Raw genomic sequence first — 21,572 nt, 5'->3', positions numbered from 1 at the left:
CTCAGCCTCCTAAGTAGCTGGGACTACAGGCACCCGCCACCACACCCAGCTAATTTTTTTGTATTTTTATTAGAGACGGGGTTTCACCATTTTAGTCAGGATGGTCTCGATCTCCTTTCATGATCCACCTGCCTCGGGCTCCCAAAGTGCTGGGATTATAGGCATGAGCCACCGCACCCGGCCACTCTAATTTTTTTTAAAAAGGCCAGCCTGGCCAACACAGTGAAACCCTGTCTCTACTAAAAATACAAAAATTAGCTGGATCTGATGGTGGGCACCTGTAATCCCAGCTACTGGGGAGGCTGAGGCAGGAGAATCTCTTGAACCTGGGAGGCGGAGGTTGCAGTGAGCCAAGATCGTGCCACTGCACTCCAGCCTGGGCGACAGAGTGAGACGCTGTCTCAAAAGAAAAAAAAAAAAGAACAAACTGTTAATGTACATAACAAAATGGATGAATTTCAAAAATGTGCTAAGTGAAAGAAGCCAGTCAGAAAAGACTATGGTTTTATTTACATGAAGTTTCTAGAAAAGGCAAAACTATAGAGACAGAAGGAACTGAGTGGTGGTTGGGGCCTGGGGTGGTGGCACGGCTTGGCTCCAAAGGAGGATGAGGCGCCTTTCGTGTGATAGAGGAATTCTAAAACCTGGGTGTTGGTGGTTGCATGACTTTATAAATGGATGAATTTATGGCATATATAGTATACTCAAAAAGTTGTTTAAACATGACACTAATAATAATTGAAGTAGGCTAAGTCCTGAGGGAAAAATAGATGTGTGGGGTATATTGCAAATTTGTACTTGTCCTCACTGGTCTCTTATACCCAAGGAACTGCTATTGAGCAGAGAACAGGGAAGCTAGCCAGCCTCAGAGCATGCTTTTGAATCCAGGTTTGACCACTTCCTAGTCAAGTGAACTTAAGCAGTTTTATGAAGTATTCTCGATGGTTCTCATGTTGTCATTGAATTACCTGCACAGCAGGATTGTTTGAGACAGATAGACCTTGTACCTAGGATCTCAGAACATTGCCTGGGCACTCGGTAAATGCTAAGGTAAACGTTAACCTCATGCGGTTGCTTAGTTGTTGAACTTGTTGCCTGTGGCGATCACGCTTCTCGCTAGGAAAGATGCTTTCCCCTCAGGAACTGCAAAGGCTTTTAATTGGCTTGTTTTCGTGTAGTTTTCTTTTTTGTTTGGTTGTGTTTTTTGAGACAGATTTCTTGCTCTGTCGCCCAGGCTGGAGTTCTCTGCTCACTGCAACCTCCACCTCCCAGGTTCCAGTGATCTCCTGTCTCAGCCTCTCGAGTAGCTGGGATTGCAGGTGCGTGCCACAACACCGGGCTAATTTTTGTATTTTTAGTAGAGACGGGCTTCCACCATGTTGGCCAGGCTGGTCTCGAACTCCTGGGCTCTGGTGATCCGCCCGCCTCAGCCTCGCAAAGTGTCGGTATTACAGGCATGAGCCACCACGCACAACCCATTTGTGAAGTTTTTTTTAACGTGGTTTCTGAAAACTGTTCCTCAATAGAATTTTAGATATACTGGCCAGGCACTATGCCTCATGCCTGTAATCCCAGCACTTTGGGAGGCTGAGACGGGCGGATCACTTGAGGCCAGCCTGGCCAGTGTGGCAAAACCCCATCTGTACTAAAAATTAAAAAAAAAAAAAAAAAATTAGCCGGGTGTGGTGGCTCCTGCCTGTAGTCTCAGCTAGTCAGGAGGCCGAGGCACGAGAATGGCTTGAACCCAGGAGGCAGAGGAGAATTTTAGATAAACTGTGTAACATTAAATTTCAGGATGGACAGAAATTATACATAACAAAATCATAGTGTTATAACACTGTAAAATAACAAAATAACATATCCAGACTTTTAACTTGATATTCACCAGATACCTGAAAAAAGAAACAACGGATACCTACTAGCTCATTCTGTTATCCAAGGGATAAAATTGAGTAGGTGTATTGTAAATGTATCAGACCTAAACTCGAGTTTTAAAAAATTCAATTTAAATGGATACTGTCCTGAAACTGCCTGTTTCTAAGGCTCATGTGATTACAGTGGTGGACATTATTCACTAGGTTCCCGTAAAAGGTTACATTAAACAACTTAAACGACTGTGAGTGCTTCCACTTGGTCCAGAAAGGATTTAGTGCTGCTCACAAAGTTACAATACAAGTTAATAAAGCAACTGAAAATGTGGGAGGATGAAGGCAGGAACGGGGAGAGTGAGTTTTGTGGAACCGCAGTGAAGTTACTGCTCAGTGTGTCTGACCGAGGCCTTCACACGTGCCGGGACGCACCCTGAAACTTGGTTTCTAAGCTTTCACGCAGTGAACTCAGTGACGTAAATGAAAGCAGTAGGAAAGTCACAGGATCCACAGATTAAAAATGAATAATAAAATGTAAAAAGCAGTTGCTTGAGAAATGCAAGAGTATTCCCGACACTAAAATTAGAAGTATTTTTCATAAGTCACCCTAGAAAGAATATTGTGCGAACGTTGGGAACATTTTCACACTCAACCCAGGGATATGGTCCACCAGCCCACAGGGCAGGGCTCAGTGTGGACCACCGGCCACCCCCAGCATGGCGAGTGGGAGCAGGGCGGCCTGACCCCACAGCCGCCAGACAGACGGCACCACGCTCACGTCAAGTGATGGGAAATAGCTCTTTGATTTTTATTTCAAAATGAAAAATGTATCCCAAATGTCAGTGTAACCAAAAAGTCATTTGACTGTGTTATATTAGCACAGAAATTATGCAAGAAATGTTATTCTTACACTTCTTATTGTCATCTGTTTGTTTGCATTTTAAAGTAATTAAGAAGAATTTAAAAGCAAAAAACTTTTTTTTACTCATCTGAGAATTTCATGTTATCTTTGAGTATACTTTCAATATAAAGGTAGTCGTAGATAGCAGTATCAGAAGGAAAATGTTGTCAATATGAAATAGAGTCATTACAACTTTAATTTTTTTTAATTTTAGTTTAAATGTTGATTTAAAAATCAAAATTGTACTTCAAAATTTTAAAGCCTTGCTTTTAAAAAATAGGTTTAAACTTGGTATCATTATTTTTATTTTATATAACTGAAATCCCTTTGAATATAAATAACAAATATTCACATATATCAGTTGCTGAACATATGAAGATCACATGGCAATTCTCATATTCAGTAATACAGAAAAAATTAAGAAATTTAACTTAGTAATTTTCTTTTTATGCTTTCAGTTTTTATATACCCTCAGATGTCAAAAACAGGTTACATTTTACTGTGAATTACTCTTTTCAGACACATACACACACAAAAAAACCCTGAAATTATTTTTATTTAGTATTATTCATCTTAGTTGCTAATGTAGACATACTGAAATTATTCTTCATATTAATTTCTCCGTTGTTTTTTAAAATGTATGAGATCTATAGGGAAGGAAAAAAACTAGAGCCTGTGAATTAAAATGACAACAGACAAATTAACAAGAGAAAAGACATACAAATTTTATTAATGTTTTTAATTTTATATGCACAGGGGCATCACAGAAAAGAAGTGGAACATACAAAAAAAAAGTTAGAGTTGGGAGCTTGTATACCATTTTAACAAAGGGTGACAAATTGTGGAAGAAGTGACTACAAATGAAAGGGGATTTGGGCTCCTAGGGTTGATATAATTGTGAGAAAGGGCTATTTTAGTAAGGTTTGCTTATGCAGACTCATCTTGGTGACAGCTCTCTGTCTCTGTGATAAAGGTCACTCTTATCCTAGTACAGGGTGGGGGATATTTATGCTCTTTTTTAGGCAGAAAGGGGGAGAGCAGACAGCTCTTCTTATATCTGTTGTTTCTCATTTGCCTTCAGCTCAAAATAATCAATATGCCAGTGTCACATAATTGGGGGTGGCGTATTTTGATCCCTATCAGAATCCTAGCCTAGCTCTGAACAAATGTTTAATTATACCTTAAGAAGCTTCACTGGCTGGCTAAATATTTAATGACTTCGCAGAATCCTTTTCTATGTGTTTATGTATTTTTTAGTTGAGATAATGGTATTACGGCTATTTTTTAAAAGTCTTTATGTTTTAGAAATAATGTTGAAATAACATGATATGCTGCCTTATAAATAAAATATTTGTTTCAAAATAATAAAAGCAGTGTAAAAGTGGATGAGATATGGATGAAAAGAAATTGGCCATGTGTTGATAAATGTGGAACCTGAGTAATGGGTACCTGGAGATTCATTCTATTTTTATAAGTTTGAAACTTTTCCATGTAAAACATTGAAGTAACAATCACAACAACAGCCCTGGAATTCACCATGAAGTTTTTAGAACCCTTTAAAAAGTAAATATGTGGCATCATGGGGACTTAGCTGTATGCTAGTCCGACATGTTTACCCATGAGGAAGTCGAAGTGAAGAGAGATTGTTGTCGCTTTTGTGTTTCTTCAGTGTTATCTAAATCACCTACTTAAAAATCACAGTGCCTACAATCCCTGTTTTACTCTTGCTATCAACACATGCTCCAGAAATTCTGTATCTTCATTCTTGGTTCAAGCACTTCTCTGTAATTCTCTCAGGCTTCAGCTCAAACCTAGAGTTTTGTCGCCTATAAAGCAGTTCCAGTCCTCACCAGTGAATCTTACCCAACCACAGGACATTAAGCCTTATCCCATGAGCTGAATTTACACTTGGCATCTTTGCAATGTATTTGTGAATCGTGGAAGGACCACAGAAGTTACTGAGCTTTACAGACCTGTGGGAATCCTCATGAGTGTCTTGTGTTGCTTTAACAAGGTACCCTTGTATGAGATCCCCTGTACTTTATCCAGCGAAGAGTGGTTTTTCTAAAATAGTGGTTTTAAAGAAACACAGTAGAAAACTAAAGAATAGAAGATGATTTAATATATATATAATAAAAGGTGGCAGTATGCATACTGGTTAAAAACACAGGCAGTGGAATAAGATATTCTGCTATTACCTGCTGTGTGCCCTTGGGTGGATTACTTAACTTCTCTGAGCACAGTGATAACAGCCACCTCTTCCAGTTTTGTGAGAGTTAAATGCGATCATGTGTTAAAGTACTGTGCACAGTACCCTCGACAAAATAAGAACTACGTAAGAACTATTTTAAATAGGGATTATCATGTGAGTAAGGCCCTTACTGTGACATGCAGGAAATTAACGCAAAATGAGAAAGGGTATTGCGAAGGAAATGAGAAAACAGCAGAAGCCGAAGCCTGAAGGAATGAGCTGAGGCCTGGGGGCGCTGAGGATCCCAGCCTCGCTGGGCAGGGCCTCCAAGCTGGGGAGCTGCGGGGGTGCGCTGTTTGCAGAGGCAGGTGGGGCGGTGATACTGATGTTTCTGCAGGAGGGAGCCGGGAGGTCCCTGAGCAGGGGCCCCAGTAAATGCTTCAGAGCTAGAATGTCCTCCCTTTCCAGCTCACCAAGGGCTGAAGCACAAGGGCCTCCCGCCTCCCTGCAGCGCACATCCGCCCTCTGGCGAGGCCAGGCCGGCATCCAGTGTGGCCCGGTGGCCAGAACGCGCCCAGGCCATGGCTGCCACTCCGTAGGCCTCCGTTTCACGGGTGCTAAGTAAGTCGAAAAGCAAGGGCGTCTGATAGGAGCCTCAGTTTCTCCTCCGCCTGCCAGGAGGTCTTGTGCGTGCAGAGCGGCGGATGCGTGTGGCACCGCAGGCGCGGGGCGAGGGCGGCTCCGGAGAGGCCCAGGGGCTTAGCGCGCCTGGCTTTCCACAGCCCGGCTTCGGGCCTACTCAAGATGGGGTTTCTCAGGCGGGGCGTGGTGGGCGCGCCTGTGGAATCACTTGAGCCTGGAGTTCGAGACCAACCTGGGCAACATGAGACCTCCCTTCCCATCCCCCCCACCGCCAAATCTCAAAACAAACAAACGAACAAACAAATTAGCTGGATATTGTGGTACACACCTGTCGTCCCCGCTGCTCAGGAGCCTGAGGGCAGAGGATCGCTTGAGCCTAAGAGTTGGAGACCAGCTTGGGCAACATGGTAAAACGCCGTCTCTAGGAAAATACAAAAATTAGCCAGACGTGGTGGCACGCAGGTGTAGTCCCAGCTACTTGGGAGGCTGAGGCAGGAGGATTGCTTGAGCTCGGGAGGTTAAGGCTGCAGTGAACCCAGATTGCACCACTGCACTCCAGCCTGTGAGAAGGGGCAGAGTGAGACCACGTCTCAAAAAATTAAAGTTAAAAATTAAAAAGATCAATTTCTCAACCCTCTCACTGACCTCTAGCCACATGCCTGTTAGCTCTGGGGTCAGCACCGTGTGGGCTCACTTCCATGGCTGGTTGGGTAGTAGGGTGACCACACGACCGTACCCCACACGGTTTGGAGCCCTTTCTGCCCTGCAGGGCCTGGAGCAATATTGTTTTTCTTTTTTTTTTTTCTTTTTTTTTTTTTTTTGACCAAATTTAGATTAATTACTCCAGTCTTGGTCGTTTTTAATTCCATTTGGAAATCTATTATAGTGAATAACTCTTATGTGAACTTTTATAAAATCTGGTGTCTGTGGTTCCTGTGTTTGGGTAAATCCAGTTAAATTTGTTTCAATGTAGCATGAGTCTATAGTTTTTATATATCATACGTCTGTCGTGTCCAGACATATCAGGTGCCCAGAGCTGGCAACTGGAAGATCCATCACCATGAGGCAGCGATGTCACTCTCTTCATGGCCATCTTGATAACGGCATAATGCAGGATTGATCTTTACACATGTGTGTGTGTGACGTGTGTGTGTGTATGGACTTGGATGGCTCTTCGAAGGAAATCTTTTTAAGGAAACCTACAAACTCCTTTACTGGGTTAATGGGAGCATCAGAGGAAGATTCCAGAAGGAAACATAAACCTAGGGAGACAAGATGAAAACTGAGAGCTTTAGCCACCCCCTTCAGGGGGAGAATGTCTCTTTTTTTGTCAACTGGGAACCATTTGGGTTTGTTGATAATGGTGACAGACAGATACAGATATAGACTACGCCATAACTTACAAGATTGTCCCTGATACTGTGAAATCAGAATTGGATTTTCTAAACGCTAATAAAGCCTACACTCTGGGTGCCTCACTTGTACTCCCCTTCCAAGGATTTATACCTAATTTTGTATTCATCATTTTGCATCTGTTTTTTCAAAGAGAGCCTTCCAAATTGTGAGCATTAAACCCCTCACAGTGCTTGGATCCACCTTTGTATGGAATTGTGAGTCCTTAAGAAAAAGTGCCAGTCCTTCTTTTTTTCTCCAAGGAATCTGTGTTGATTCCTAGAAATGTGGCAGCTGATAAGCATGAAGGAGGAGTCACTGGGACAGGCCATGGAGCCTGAGAACCCTGAAGATCACAGGCAGGCAAATCACTGCCGTGGGAAGGGCGTGAATATCCCCCCAAAGTGTTTTGTGAACATTTACGTAACTTCTTTTGTGTTTAGCTACTAATGTAGTTATTTGCTTCCATAGCCCTTTTGGGTAATATTACCAATATGAATTCATAAGCCGTTCATTTACTTTTGAGATGAAAAATGTTCTTCTTTCAGAGCATCTTGCTTGCCATAATAATAGGTGAAGTTGAGCACAGTGACCTCATGGCTCTGGAATGAACGAAAAATTACAATTCACACTTAACTCCTAGTTTTTTTAAACGAAAAAAGAAATAAATTATCATCCCCAAAGTGTAATTTTTAAAGTTCCTTTTTTATGTACCTAATATGTCTGGGCCAAATTTAATCCATCTACTCAACCATGTCCATTCCTAATCATAACTCACATAGAAAACGTAAAAGGCAGAAGCTAAGACAAAACTTGTCCTTATAATATGCATGTTTTTTTCATTGCTGAGATGAGGGTTCAATGAGTTAAGTTACTGAATTCTAAATACTTTAGAATTATGCTGTTAATTGTATTTATAGCTAACATATGGTATTAACTTTGACGTAATTTGCATTTTGGGGGACTTTCCAGAATGATAAAACTATTTTGGGCCAGGCATGGTGGCTCACGCTTGTAATCCAAACATTTTGGGAGGCTGAGGTGGGAGGATCACTTGAGGTCAGGAGTTCGAGACCAGCCTGGTCAACATGGTGAAACCCCGCCTCTACTAAAGATACAAAAATTAGCCAGGCACAGTGGCATGTGCCTGTAAACCCAGCTTCTCAGGAGGCTGAGGCAGGAGAATCGCTTGAACCTGGGAGGCGGAGGTTGCGGTGAACCAAGATGGCACCACTGCACTCCAGCCTGGGTGACAGAGCGAGACTGTGTCTCAAAAAAAAAAAAAAAACTTTTGCAATTTGACTTGAGTAATGATAACATGCATGCATACATTTTTTATCACACTAAACATAGAGTCGGTGCATTTTACTATGCAGACTTCCACAAAGAAAATCTGAATGCTACTTGCAAAAAACAGTTTTTGCAGTTTCTTTTTCCTTTTAACTTTTTAAAAGGTTATTACACTTTTTTTTTTTTAATTTGTAACTCTTTCAAACTTTAGGAATTCTTTGACCATGTGAAAAAACTTTGGGACGATGAAGGCGTGAAGGCATGCTTTGAGAGATCCAACGAATACCAGCTGATTGACTGTGCACAATAGTAAGTTGTGTCCTGTACAAGTTGCAGGGCCCTTTGAAGAATATGATTGCATGCATGATTATGCTGCCTTCTCAGTATGAAGTTTCTTGAGTGCAAGGAATGAATAATTAACCTTTTATGACAGAAATCAACTTTTAAAATGAGACATGTTTAGTAGATGGAAAATTGAAAATCCAGTAAGAATCAATGTTTCTGAGAACCAGAAAGTTTCGTTCATTTTGTCCTGATTGTTTTCAGTTCTCTTCATTTTTTGACTTTTACATAGAGCTATATGCATATTGGTAAGTTAAAGTGAACTTCCATGGTTATTGTTAGGTTTTGATTTTGGAGCAGGGGCCTCAAATTATATTTTAAAATAATACGAACCTTTTGATCAAGGCCAGGCTCTTAAAGTAATGTGATCATTCTGTACACATTAGAAGTATACCAGAAGGCTGGGCCCGATGGCTCACACCTGTAATTCCAGCACTTTGGGAGGCCAAGACAGGCGGATCACCTGAGGTCAGGAGTTCGAGACCAGCCTGGCCAACATGGTGAAACCCCATCTCTACTAAAAATACAAAAATTAGCTAGGCGTGGTGGTGGGCGCCTGTAATCCCAGCTACTCGGGAGGCTGAGGCAGGAGAATCACTTGAACCTGGCAGGCGGAGGTTGCAGTGAGCCGAGATTGTGCCCTTGCACTCTGGCCTGGGCGACAGATGAGACTCTGTCTCAAAAAAAAAAAAAAGGAAAAGGACACTGGTGCCAGGACTGGCTCATTGTTTTTCCCTGAAACACTTACTTTTCCATTTTGTTTTGCTATGTTAGATATATTCTATTGCTATTAGAAAATAATGGTCCTTAGAACAATGTTAAATTATTAAGAAGTTCTAGATATGTTTGCTGTTTTGATAATTAAAAATTGTAGTTGACTAGTTGTTTTATGTAAAGCTGTGGATAGCAAGAAATAAAAAATTTTACATTTTAAATCTCTAAACTCTAAAAATTCATATACATAGAAGAGATTCCATAGCATAAAATCTGGGAATTCATAGTATTTGGAACCAATCAGTGGAGCTGCATTGTGAATGTTGATTTCCAGGAGGGAGTGGTTGTGTTGGCCCAAGCTCCTGCTTACTAGGTTCTACTTCCAGTCACCATCCCCCATGGGATGGGCCTCAAGCACCCAGCGAAGCCCAGAGAGCCAGGCTCCAAGGGGCCCATGGCAAGGGCCAGAGGAGGAGGAGGAGCGGCAGGGGGGAAGGAAGAGGAGGAGGAGGAGACACTAAGCATGGTTGGGGAAAGAAAGAGTGCTCATAAAGAAGTGAGGGAGGTCAGTGGGGCCAGACACCCCCAGGGCTGAAGACCACAGCAAGGAACTTGGGTTTTCTTTCAGCTACAGCAACCAGCCATCCCAGCCATAGGCTCCAAGCATGAGGTTGTCAGGGAAAGCAGAATGCAGAAGGCAGAGACCCTGTGGGGTGCCTTGGGTTGGGCTGGGGTAGCCATGCAGGTGAGTGCTGGAAACTGAAGGGCAGAACTAGCTAGTGGACTTAATGAGGAAAGGGATCCAGGAGGGTACAGGGTGAACCACGGTGCCATTTACTGCAAAGGGGACATCTAGGAGACTTAGGGAAGAGATCCAGCTCTGATTTGGAGAAGTTGAGTTTGAGATGCCAAATGGAGAGCCATGTGGAGGCATCGAGCAGTCAGTCTGTTGTCAGAGCCTGGAGCTCGGAAGAGAGGCAGATGGCCCCAGTGTACCGGTCATCAGCTACTGATGGTATGCAGAGCCTGGGAATCCAGAGCACACGAGGAGTGCCCGCAGAGAGGAGAGGGCTCTGGGCCTGAGAAAGTTCAGCTTCAGACAAGGAAGAGCCTCACAGCACATCTGGGAGAGAGGGAGTGCCCAGCAGAGGGCACAGGTCGTCCGGGCCAGATGCTGGAGAGACCCGGAAGGAGGAGGGCTGATGGTCCTAGTAAGATTGTACTTAACCTCCTTCTTACCTTGTCCAAGGACGGGATGTCCCACGCTCAGTCCGCAGGCATGTGGTGAGCGCTCTTGGCAAGGCAAAGTATAGTAAAGCATCGAGAATGTAGCACACACCTGCTGCAAACACCCTCAGAGGACCGTAGAAAGGGTTAGCCACCTCCATTATACACTAAAGAAAGTATTTACTCATGAAAATTTTTAATTAATGAAAAAAGTATTTAAAATGTCCTGGCCGGGCATGGTGGCTCATGCCTGTAATCCCAGCACTTTGGTAGGCCGAGGAGGGTGGATCACCTGAGGTCAGGAGTTCAAGACCAGCCTGGCCAACATGGTGAAAACTTCATCTTTACTAAAAATACAAAAATTAGCCGGGCGTGGTGCTGGACACCTGTAATCCCAGCTACTCGGGAGGTTGAGGCAGGAGAATCGCTCGAACCCGGGAGGCGGAGGTGGCAGTGAGCCGAGATTGTACACCTGCACTCCAGCCTGAGTGACAGAGCAAGGCTCGTCTCAAAAAAATGAAAATTAAAAAATTTAAAATGTCCTATTTCCTGCCATGCACGACAAGTCCTTCAAGATTTTCTTTAAATAGCTGGGTGCGGTGGCTCACGCCTGTAATCCCAGCACTTTGGGAGGCCGAGATGGGCAGATCACGAGGTCAGGAGATCGAGACCATCCTGGCTAACACAGTGAAACCCCGTCTCTACTAAAAATACAAAAAATTAGCCGGGCGTGGTGGCTGGCGCCTGTAGTCCCAGCTACTCAGGAGGCTGAGGCAGGGGAATGGCGTGATCCTGGGAGGCGGAGCTTGCAGTGAGCCGAGATCGCGCCTCTCCACTCCAGCCTGGGCGACAGAGCGAAACTCTGTCTCAAGGAAAAAAAAAAAAAAAGATTTTCCTTAAATAATGTTTGTAAATTGGCCCTGCCCTTGAGTTTACATTTGTGAATACAGTTCTGTGGTTGCTCTCATGTTATTTGGTTGCTTTCAGTTTGGATGTGGGAGTTTGGAAAGGCTCTCAGGGGAACTCCAATGCAGTCTGAGCAGCCTTGGGAGGCTTGCAGGTGCTGAAAAGGCCTTTTATCTTTTCCTCTTACTCTCACTCACTCTTTCTGCAATATTTCAATCATTAAGCAGTCATTTAAGGCACAACAGAAGCTGGGCATGGTGGCACATGCCTGTGGTCCCAGCCTCCAGCTACTCAGGAGGCTGAGGTGGGAGGATCCCTTGAGCCCAGGAGTTGGAGGCTGCCGTGAGCTATCATTGTGCCACACACTCCAGCCTGGGCGACAGAGTGAGACCCTGTCTCAAAAATAAAAAGACACAACAGAATTATGTTAAACTCACGTGTTTTAGAGGTGGGAAGAATATACCAGGAAAATGCTAGCAACTGGAATTTCTAAAGCAGTTCTTCATAATATTAAAATTCATACACCTCTGCATTTGAAGCTGTTGTGGAATATGCGTTCTGTCACCCTTTTTCAGTATTTCAGTATTTATTGGACAAAGACTGGCCTTGGAGACCACAGTTCTGCTCAATGCCACAGTAGAAATTTTTCTGTTGTAAAAAAAAAAAATGGACAAGTTATTCCTGCATCACCGTAGTGATAGAATTAATAATTTGATTTAAAATAGAATATGCGAAAATAAATCATGGAAAAAGAAATGGTGTGAGCTTGGCAATAGGCAGATCAGAATTCAGATTCTGGCCCCACCCCCAACCACTGTGTGAGACTTTGGGCAAATTACTTTTATGGGAGAATTAACAAGATCTATTCTCATATGGTTGTGGGATTAAATAAGTAGATATCCAAAGTCCTCAAAATAGTGCCTGGCACTTAGTAAGCACTAGGTAAGTGTTATCTCTTGCTAGAATGTGACTGATACAGAAACTGACACCTAGAGAGGTGCCTACGATCACAGTTACCCAGGAACAGATGAGACCACAGCCAAAATCTGCTATTTCTTTTAGATTTATTCTTTCAAATTACAGAAAGCCACAGATAAAAACTGCCTTGTGAGCGAGGCCCCAGGGCCTCAGGCCAAGACTCCCTTCTAGGCTTGTCAGGAATAAAACACCTTTAGCCAAAGCCTCTGTTTCAGCTTTCTGAACCCTGGGCCTGACAGAATTACAGAAACTGGTTCCCCCTTGAGGCCTCACTATCCTAGGCTAATTGTAACTTCTCCCATTTAGCTCGTTTCACCCATTTTAATACATATAGGAATCGTGTGGAGCAATAACCTTTGCATCCTAATAACTATCTTGTTTTTCCTCTAGGGTCAGATTCTGGAATTGAGGGATGAGGGATTTCAAAAACAAGTAACATTTCAATAAATCTGTTAGACCAACATAGAGCTGCCAAATTGTTTTACTTTGCCAAATAAGATGTTAGAAAAAATAAAAGCTGCTCCCATCTCCCACCACCGTCACTTCATAAAAGAAAGGACATTTCAAAATCAGGCCAGTAACAGGACATGACTCAGAGTGCAGTCCTCAGACCACGAGACTCGTGTGTCTTGTTCAGCCTACTAGGTTTTGAATTCCCCAGGGAATGTGTCTCATTCATATTTAAATGCCCAGCTCCTAGGTGGGTGTTCTTGTATAAAGTCAGCACTCAGTCAACGGGCGGGCGCAGTAGCTCACGCCTGTAATCCCAGCACTTTGGGAGGCCGAGGCGGGTAGATCACTTGAGGTCAGGAGTTCGAGACCAACCTGACAAACATGGTGAAACCCCGTCTCTACCAAAAATACAAAAATTTGCTGGGCATGGTGGCACACACCTGTAATTCCAGCTACTCAGGAAGCTGAGGCAGGAGAATTGCTTGAACCTGGGAGGCAGAGGTTTCAGTGAGCTGAAATCCATGTACTCCAGCCTGGGCAAGAGAGCAAGACTCCATCTCAAAAAATAAATAAATAAATAAAGTCAGTGCTCAGTCGGTGCTATCTGAAATATGTGAACTGACCAAACAAGAGCCAGTATTTGATGTGGTATTAACGGAAACAGCCAACCCTCATCTCCTTGACGGGTCCATACTCACTCGCCTTTCCCCATGCTGATTCCCACTATTCCTGCGTGTTTTCCATTTTCTTTACATCTAAATTGCTCTTGGAAAAGCTCTGACTTAAATCTTGGTGTGACAGTAAGTCACTGTGTCACCTTGCTCAACAGAATTGCATCTTTTTTTTTTTTTTTTGAGGCGGAGTTTCGCTCTTGTTGCCCAGGCTGGAGTGCAATGGCGCGATCTTGGCTCACCACAACCTCCACCTCCCGGGTTCAAGCGATTCTCCTGCCTCAGCCTCAGAATTGCATCTTGAACCCTAGTGCTTATGAAGAAGGTAATAATTCTAAGACCTCTTAAAGTCATTTATTCCGTGGCAGGAGTCATGGGAGTCTTTTGGGCCTCTCAGTGATGCTGAAATTGTTAGGGCCTTTCAGGAGGCCAAGCTGCCAATTAAGAGAATCCAGTAGTTCCTCAAAAGGTTCAACATCGAATTACCCAGCAATTCCACTCCTAGGTGTAAACCCAAGAGAATTAAAAACATACCTCCATACAAAAACTGGTAGATGGATGTTCATAGCAATATTTGTCATCATAACTAAAAGGTGAAAACAACCGAAATGTTCATCAAATGAAGAATGTATAGACAAAACGTGATACATCCACACAATGGAATATTACTCGGCAATGAAAAGGAATAAAGTGCTGACACATACTACAACATGGATGAACCTTGAAAACATCACACTAAGTGAAAGAAATAAGACACAAAAAAGACACATATTATATGATTACATGTATATGAAATGACCAGAATAGGTAAATCTACAGAGACAGAAGTCAAGTAGTGGTTTCTAGGGAATGGGGAGAGGGGGAACTTAAGAGTGACTGCTAATGGATGGAGGGTTTCTCTTTGGGATAATGAGCAAGTTCTGGAATTGGATAGTGGTGATAGTTGCACAATTTTGTGAATATACTGAAACCACGGAATTGCATACATCAAAATGGTGAGCTTTGTCTTATTTGAAATTATAAGTTATGTAAATTATATCTTGATTTAAAAAAAAAAATGACAGGAGAGGGAAGAATCCAGGGCAGGAAAGGCAATGGGAGCTCTGTGGTCAGGCCTGGCCATGGGTACAGTCTAGGGGAGGACTCATGTGAAGACAGAGATGCTGCCTTGTCCTTCAGGCCTCCTTGGTGAGTCAGCGGTCCTCTTCTGAAGTACAGGTTAAGGTCAGAATATGTGTTTATAAGGCCTGCTTGTTCATACTTGACCCACCGAAAGTACATGCCCCCACACGCTCTCTCCAAGCCTGCAAATATGTGTGTGGATAGGGACCTCCAAAACTGTAAAGCACCCATGAAAAAAGTCTAAGGCTGTGAAGATCTGTGTTGTGCTGCTTGGCATGCAAGGAATGGAAACTTACCAAGTGACTTCAAGAGAAGGGGGGTTTTCTCCTGAGGATCTGGAAGCTGGTATTGAGCCAAAGGCCCTGTGGGGAAAAGTATTCTGTTCTTGCCTTCAGGCGTTTCAACTTTGCCATCCCTGTTTACTCCATTCGTACCTTGTCCACTCCGTAATCTGCAGCCCAATTCCAGAGGGAGCAGGGGAGATGGGCTTTGCTAAGGCCAGGCCAGTTCTTACCTAGCCTTGTCCCATCAAACAGGCCCACTGGCCAGTTGCTGGGGCTCACTTGACCCAGTCGGTGGCCATTTGTGTGTCCCTGAGCAGGTGCTGTGGTGAGGCAGGGCCAGCCAGGTGGCACTGAGCTGCTGCAGGACTGATGTGATTGCAGGACTGTGAGAATAATTATTATCACTGAGCCTTAAATACTGTGTTTTCTGTAAAAGTGAGTGTCCTTGAAGCATTGAGCAAGCTGTGCAAATTACCAGAGATTATATTTTATATTGAATTTCCCAGTTCCTACTGTGAAAATTTAAAAACAACCTCTACTGAATTATCCCCCAAAATGCATTTCCTCTAAGTCCTAATACTAAGTGATTATGTAACCATGGAAACGGTTATTTTGGGAGAAAGAAAATCAGAGAGAATTGGATCTTTAGCATAGCTTTATAAAATCGGACTTTGCTTAATGGAACTTTAAACTCCACAGCTCACAGAGTGTAGGTTCTTATGCTCAGTACGACACATGATAAGCTCCTTTAGGGTACATCCATTTCAATAATTGGCTTTTGAATTCTCTAAGGAGAGACACTATCCCAGAAAAAAAGAAAAGAGCAGCGAAAAAAGTCAAGTGATTTTTCTGCTGCAGTCCCAGATCTGTTTTCTGTCATCTTTCAGTTTTCTTGACCCCATTGGCCCTCTTTGGCACTGATTTGATCCTATGGCTGTCAAGTCCTGGAATACTCAGCTTTCAGGACAATCTGGAAATTATTAGCACAAATGAAATTTCAACTTCAAAGTTAATTTTTTGAAGGTCATTTTAAAATGAAAGGAATTGACCTGGCGCGGTGGCTCACACCCGTAATCCCAGCACTTTGGGAGGCCGAGGTGGGCTAATCACCTGAGGTCAGGAGTTTGAGACCAGCCTGGCCAACGTGGTGAAACCCCATCTCTATTAAAATTGCAGAAATTAGCCGGGCATGGTGGTGCACGCGCCTTTAATCCCAGCTACTCGGGAGGCTGAGGCAGGAGAATTGCTTGAACCCGGGAGGCAGAGGTTTCAGTGAGCCGAGACCACGCCATTGCACTCCAGTCTGGGTGACAAGAGTGAAACTCCATCTCAAAATAAATAAATAAATAAATAAAAATTTTTAAAAATAAGATGAAAGGAACTATAATTTTAAATTATGCATATTACTGTATATACTGTTGAACTTATTAAATATATAGCAGCCACCTAGATGCATGTACATATTCTTCTTACCTCTCATTTTGATCTCTATCTCTAGCCAAATTTATTTTCAGATTTTTTTTTTTTCGAGTCATTCTGTCACCCAGGCTGGAGTGCAGTGGCGCGATCTCCACTCACTGCAACCTCAGCCTCCCAGGTTCAAGAGATTCCCCCACCTCAGCCTCCCTAGTAGCTGGGATTACAGGGGCCTGCCACCACTCCCAGCTAATTTTTGTATTTTTAGTAGAGATGAGGTTTCACAATATTGGCCAGGCTGGTCTCGAACTCCTGACCCAAGTGTTCTCCCAACCTTGGCTCCCAAAGTGCTGGGATTACAGGCATGAACCACTGTGCCCCGCCTCTCAGATTTGTTTTCTAGAGCTGCAAAATTGGAAATGTTCCTGTTTATGAGCACTACGATAACATTTACTTTAGCTATGAAAAATAAATGTAGCAGCAGGGACTAGGTAGGTAGACCAGATGTCTCTGTGTGTGGCCATCAGCCCCTGTTACATGTTTCTTTTACTCTCCTCTAGAAACCCTTGCCCTGAGACATCCAGAAGAAAATTTTTAGTGGGATTACCACAAATGTTTTTGTGTGTAAAACCTGTTTTTAAAATATCTCAGAAAATCTACTTACTTGGGTGGAGAACTGCAGTGGCTTCCCATTCCTTATCTAACGTAACCCTCAGACTTCCTATACAGAAAGGATGCCTGGAACAGGATGGCCCTCAGGGCCTGGCCTCTCTGCCCAGCACGTACATCACAGGAATCTCCAATCATGGCGTGAAAATCAGGACCTTCAAACTATAAAACAAAAATCACATTTTTGATGCCTTAGAGCTGGATTTTTCAGTATTTCTTAGAAATGGAACGCTTCGTCACACGGAACTGTATGGAATGCCAGTAGCAAAGAGGGAGAAGACGAGTCCCCTGGTGAGGAGCTGGAGCCCTTGTATTCGCTTCTGGCTGCTGCTCTGTGGCCCCTCTGTTGCCTCCAAATGTGAGGCTCCACAGGGTGCAGTTTAAAAACTAGTGCCCGTTTTCAAAATTCATACCAGCAGAACCAAATGCAATTTATAGCCAATGCCAAAGCAAAGTGGTATTTTATTAAAATAAATATATGAAACCAAAGTGAAAATTTAATAAAGTAAAATTTAGTTTACATATTCACATTTGTAACATTTACTTATTGTAAACAAACCTAAAGATCTCTATGGCTATATTGATAAGAACAAAATTGGAATTCAGTGGTCTTAGATGACGGTTGAGTTTTTCGCTGGACTCAACATCCAGCTTATTCCTGCTAGGGGAGGGGCGTGTGGGAACATCCTGACATATGTAGATGAGTTGTTGCAAATGGTAGCAAAAATGGGGTCTTTCGTTAAGGTTGCCTTGTAATTACAAGAAACATTTTAAGTTAAATGATGTAGAAATGTGAAAAGGAGAATCATAAGAAATTTTCTTCTGGCTGGGTACAGTGGCTCACACCTGTAATTCCAGCACTTTGGGAGGCCAAGGTGGGAGGATTGCTTGAGCCCAGGAGTTCAAGACCAGCCTGGGTCTCTAGTGTCTACAAAAAAACAAAAATACCCCCAAAAATTAGCTAAGTGGGGTGGTGTGTACCTGTAGTCCCAGCTACTTGGGTGGCTGAGACAGGAGGATTGCTTGAGCCTTGGAGTTTGAGGCTACAGTGAGCCAAGACTGTGCCACTGCATTCCAGCCAGGACAACAGAGTGAGACTCTGTCTCAAAAAACAAAGAAAGAAATTTTCTTCCAAGTTGAATTCTTAACAGTCTCTAACAGCTCTTCACATTCTTTAACACAAATGTGACATCTGATAAACGTTATATTTATAGCGTTGGGTTATGGGTTACGTTGTCCCCTGTGAGAACATGGCAGTTGCTCGAGGAGAGCTTGGGCCCTGCAGGTGAGCCCCAGCTCAAGTGGCCTTGGGCGAAGCAGGGTGTGCATCCTCTGTGCCTCTTAGGGACTCACTTCTACCGTAAGACTACTCAACAGGTGCTGCATTGTCTACAAAAACGACCAGAACCTCCTTCCAAACAACACATTTGAAAGAAGTTGAAAATATGTGCATAATATTTTTATGGGAATTTGAGCTACACAGATAGATGCATTTTTCAAAACTCAGCAGATACACACTTAAGATTTCTGTTTCATTGGACATGCATTTTACATTGAAAGAAAAAACCATGAAGAAATATTGATTCTTAGATAACATTCTGTGAGCTGCAGTATTTCAGAGGGAGTGTACTGCTGTCTTCCCTTTTTTTGAAATACATCAAAAATAAGATGGGTTGAGGAATGGATACATGGATAGATCTGTGATTTTTTTTAAGTACAATAAAATGAAGCTGGGCACAGTGGTGTTTGCCTGTAATTTCAGCTACTCAGGAGACTGAGGCAGGAGGTTCACTCGAGCCTAGGAGTTCAAGGCCAGCCTAGGCAATGTAGCAAGAACCTGTCTCTAAAAAGAAAAAAAAAAGCCTAAAAGTACAGTAAAACGAAAATGTCAGAATCTAAATAGTAGGTATTCAAGTGTTCACTACAAAATTGTTTCTAATTTATTTTATGTTTGAAATTTTTGTAATAAAATGTAGGGGGAATAAAGAAAAATACGTATATGTAAAGCTGTGATCAGAAGCTTACAGAAAAATAAATTACATAGTAGCACAGGTTAATAAATTGACAGTACCCTACAAATTACAGTGTGAAATGTCAGACGTGTGTGTCAGGTTTTATCACAATACTTTTGTTTGCTGAATTCTTTGAAACACTTCCAAGGAATCCAGGGAACTCAGGGAAAACAACTAAGTACTGTACTACTATTAATAAAGGTACAGTTTCAGAATCATTTAAGAGGTGTGTCCCACCAGGCGAGGTGGCTCACATCTGTAATCCCAGCACTCTGGGAGGCCAAGGCAGGAGTACTGCTTGAGCCCAAGAGTTTGAGACCAGCCTGGGTAACATGTTGAGACCTCGTCTCTACAAATAATTTTTAAAAATTAGCTGGGCATAGTGCCACACACCTGTAGTCCCAGCTACTCCAGAGGCTGAGATGGGAGGATTACTTTAGCCCAGGAGTCAAGGCTGCAGTGAGCAACGATCATGCCACTGCACTCCAGCTTAAGTGACAGGGTGAGGCCCTGTCGCAAAAAATAATACTAATAGGCCGGGTGTAGTGGCTTATGCCTGTAAAATCCCAGCACTTTGGGAGGCCGAGGTGGGCAGATCACCTGAGGTTGGGAGGTCGCGACCAGCCTGACCAACATAGAGAAACCCTGTCTCTATTAAAAATACAAAATTAGCTGGGCATGGTGGCGCATGTCTGTAATCCCAGCTACTCAGGAGGCTGAGACAGGAGAATCACTTGGACCTGGGAGGCGAAGGTTGTGGTGAGCCGAGATCACACCATTGCACTCCAGCCTGGGCAACAAGAGCGAAACTCTATCTCAAAAAATAATAATAATAAATAATAATAATAAAGAGGTGTGTGCTCTGTATTGCTTAGTACCCCAAGTGTAGCTGTAAGATAGCTCATATTTATTGAAACTTGCCCTGTGGAGGCACATTTTATGCACATTAGATGAACTAACATAGTAATCCTCACACTAACCCAATGAGTTCATTATCTTTATTTTGCAGATGAGGATATAAAGGCACATAAGATTACACAAGACTACACAATACCAACTATTACTTGATTGATCCAGGATTTCAAATTTTAAACCTAAAGATTATGAGAGACTACTTTAGATTAAAAGTTCACCAAGCATTCTGTGAGCATCAGATGCATGCTAGACACTGCCAGCCACTGAATGACAAAGATGAATGAGGCATGGACCTATGCATTTGAAGGAGATTGCCTCAGGGACATCCTTTTTCTCAGATTCTGAAGGAACTGTCATCAACTTCACATCTCCATCCACTTCATATCTTGAATCTAGTTTTCCAATGAAAGCCAGGATAGCTTTTTCTTGAGATGGAGTCTCACTCTGTCACCCAGGCTGGAGTGCAGTGGCACAGTTTTGGCTCACTGAAACCTCCACCTCCTGGGTTCAAGCTATTCTCCTGCCTCAGCCTGCTGAGTAACTGGGATTACAGGCACATGCCACCACAACCAGTTAATTTTTGTATTTTTAGTAGTGCTGGGGTTTCACCATGTTGGGCAGGCTGGTCTCGAACTCCTGGCCCACCTCGGCCTCCCAAAGTGCTGGGATTAAGGCGTGAACCACCACACTCAGCCCAGGATAGCTTTTGATGTACATATAGAGGTCCTTATGATTCAAGAAAGTGAAAAAACAAGCTCATAGAAGGGGGAAAATGTTTATAAATCATGCATCTGATAAAGGACTTGTATCTAGAATCATAAAGAACTCTTACAAATCAATAATAACATAAGTAAACTGATTTTTAAATCAGCAAAGGATCTAAATAGACATCTCCCAAGTAAGACAGATGAATGGCTAATCAGCCACGAAAAGATGCTAGACATCTTTAGCTGTCAGGAAAATGCAAAGCAAAACCACAGTGACATTCCACTTCATAACCCTAGGGTGGCTGTGCCTAAAAAGTCAGATAAAACAAGTGTTGCTGAGGATGTGAAGAAATTGGGATCCTCATATACTGCTGGTGGGAATGTAAAATAGTCCAGCCACTTTGGAAAACAAACTGGTAGTTCTAAAAAAACGTTAAACACAGTTGCCATATGGCCCACCAATTCCACTCCCAAGTGTATGTCCAAGAGAATTGAAAATATACATCCATGCAAAAACTTCTAGGCAAGTACTCATAGCAGCATTATTCATAATAATCAAAATGTATAAACAGGCTGGGCATGGTGGCTCACACCTGTAATCCCAGCACTTTGGAGGCCAAGGTGAGTGGATCACTTGAGCTCAGGAGTTTGAGACCAGCCTTGGCAACATGGTGAAATCCCTTCTTACGAAAAATTATCCAGGCATGGTGATGTCCACTGGTAGTCCCAGCTACTTGGGGGGCCGAGGCGGGAGGATTGCTTGAGCCCAGGAGGTCGAGGCTTCAGTGAGCCAAGACTGCATCACTGCACTCCAGCCTAGGTGACAAAATGAGACCCAGTCTCAAAAAAAAAAGAAAAAAAGCGTTAACAAC

At 43.0% G+C, this 21,572-nt stretch overlaps 1 protein-coding gene across 2 annotated transcripts in view; it reads left to right on the top strand.

The window, feature by feature from the left end:
* The window catches only part of GNAL (G protein subunit alpha L), a 195,374-nt gene that overhangs the window by 125,780 nt on the left and 48,022 nt on the right, over positions 1-21,572 (top strand). For both annotated transcript variants that reach the window (XM_034943391.3, XM_034943393.3), the window contains exon 5: positions 8,496-8,593. In XM_034943391.3, the coding sequence (XP_034799282.2) occupies positions 8,496-8,593 (98 nt within the window). The remainder of the gene's footprint in view (positions 1-8,495; positions 8,594-21,572) is intronic.

Source organism: Pan paniscus, chromosome 17 (assembly GCF_029289425.2).
Source record: "Pan paniscus chromosome 17, NHGRI_mPanPan1-v2.0_pri, whole genome shotgun sequence".
Lineage (NCBI taxonomy): Eukaryota > Metazoa > Chordata > Mammalia > Primates > Hominidae > Pan > Pan paniscus.
This window is presented reverse-complemented; position numbering and strand designations above follow the sequence as displayed.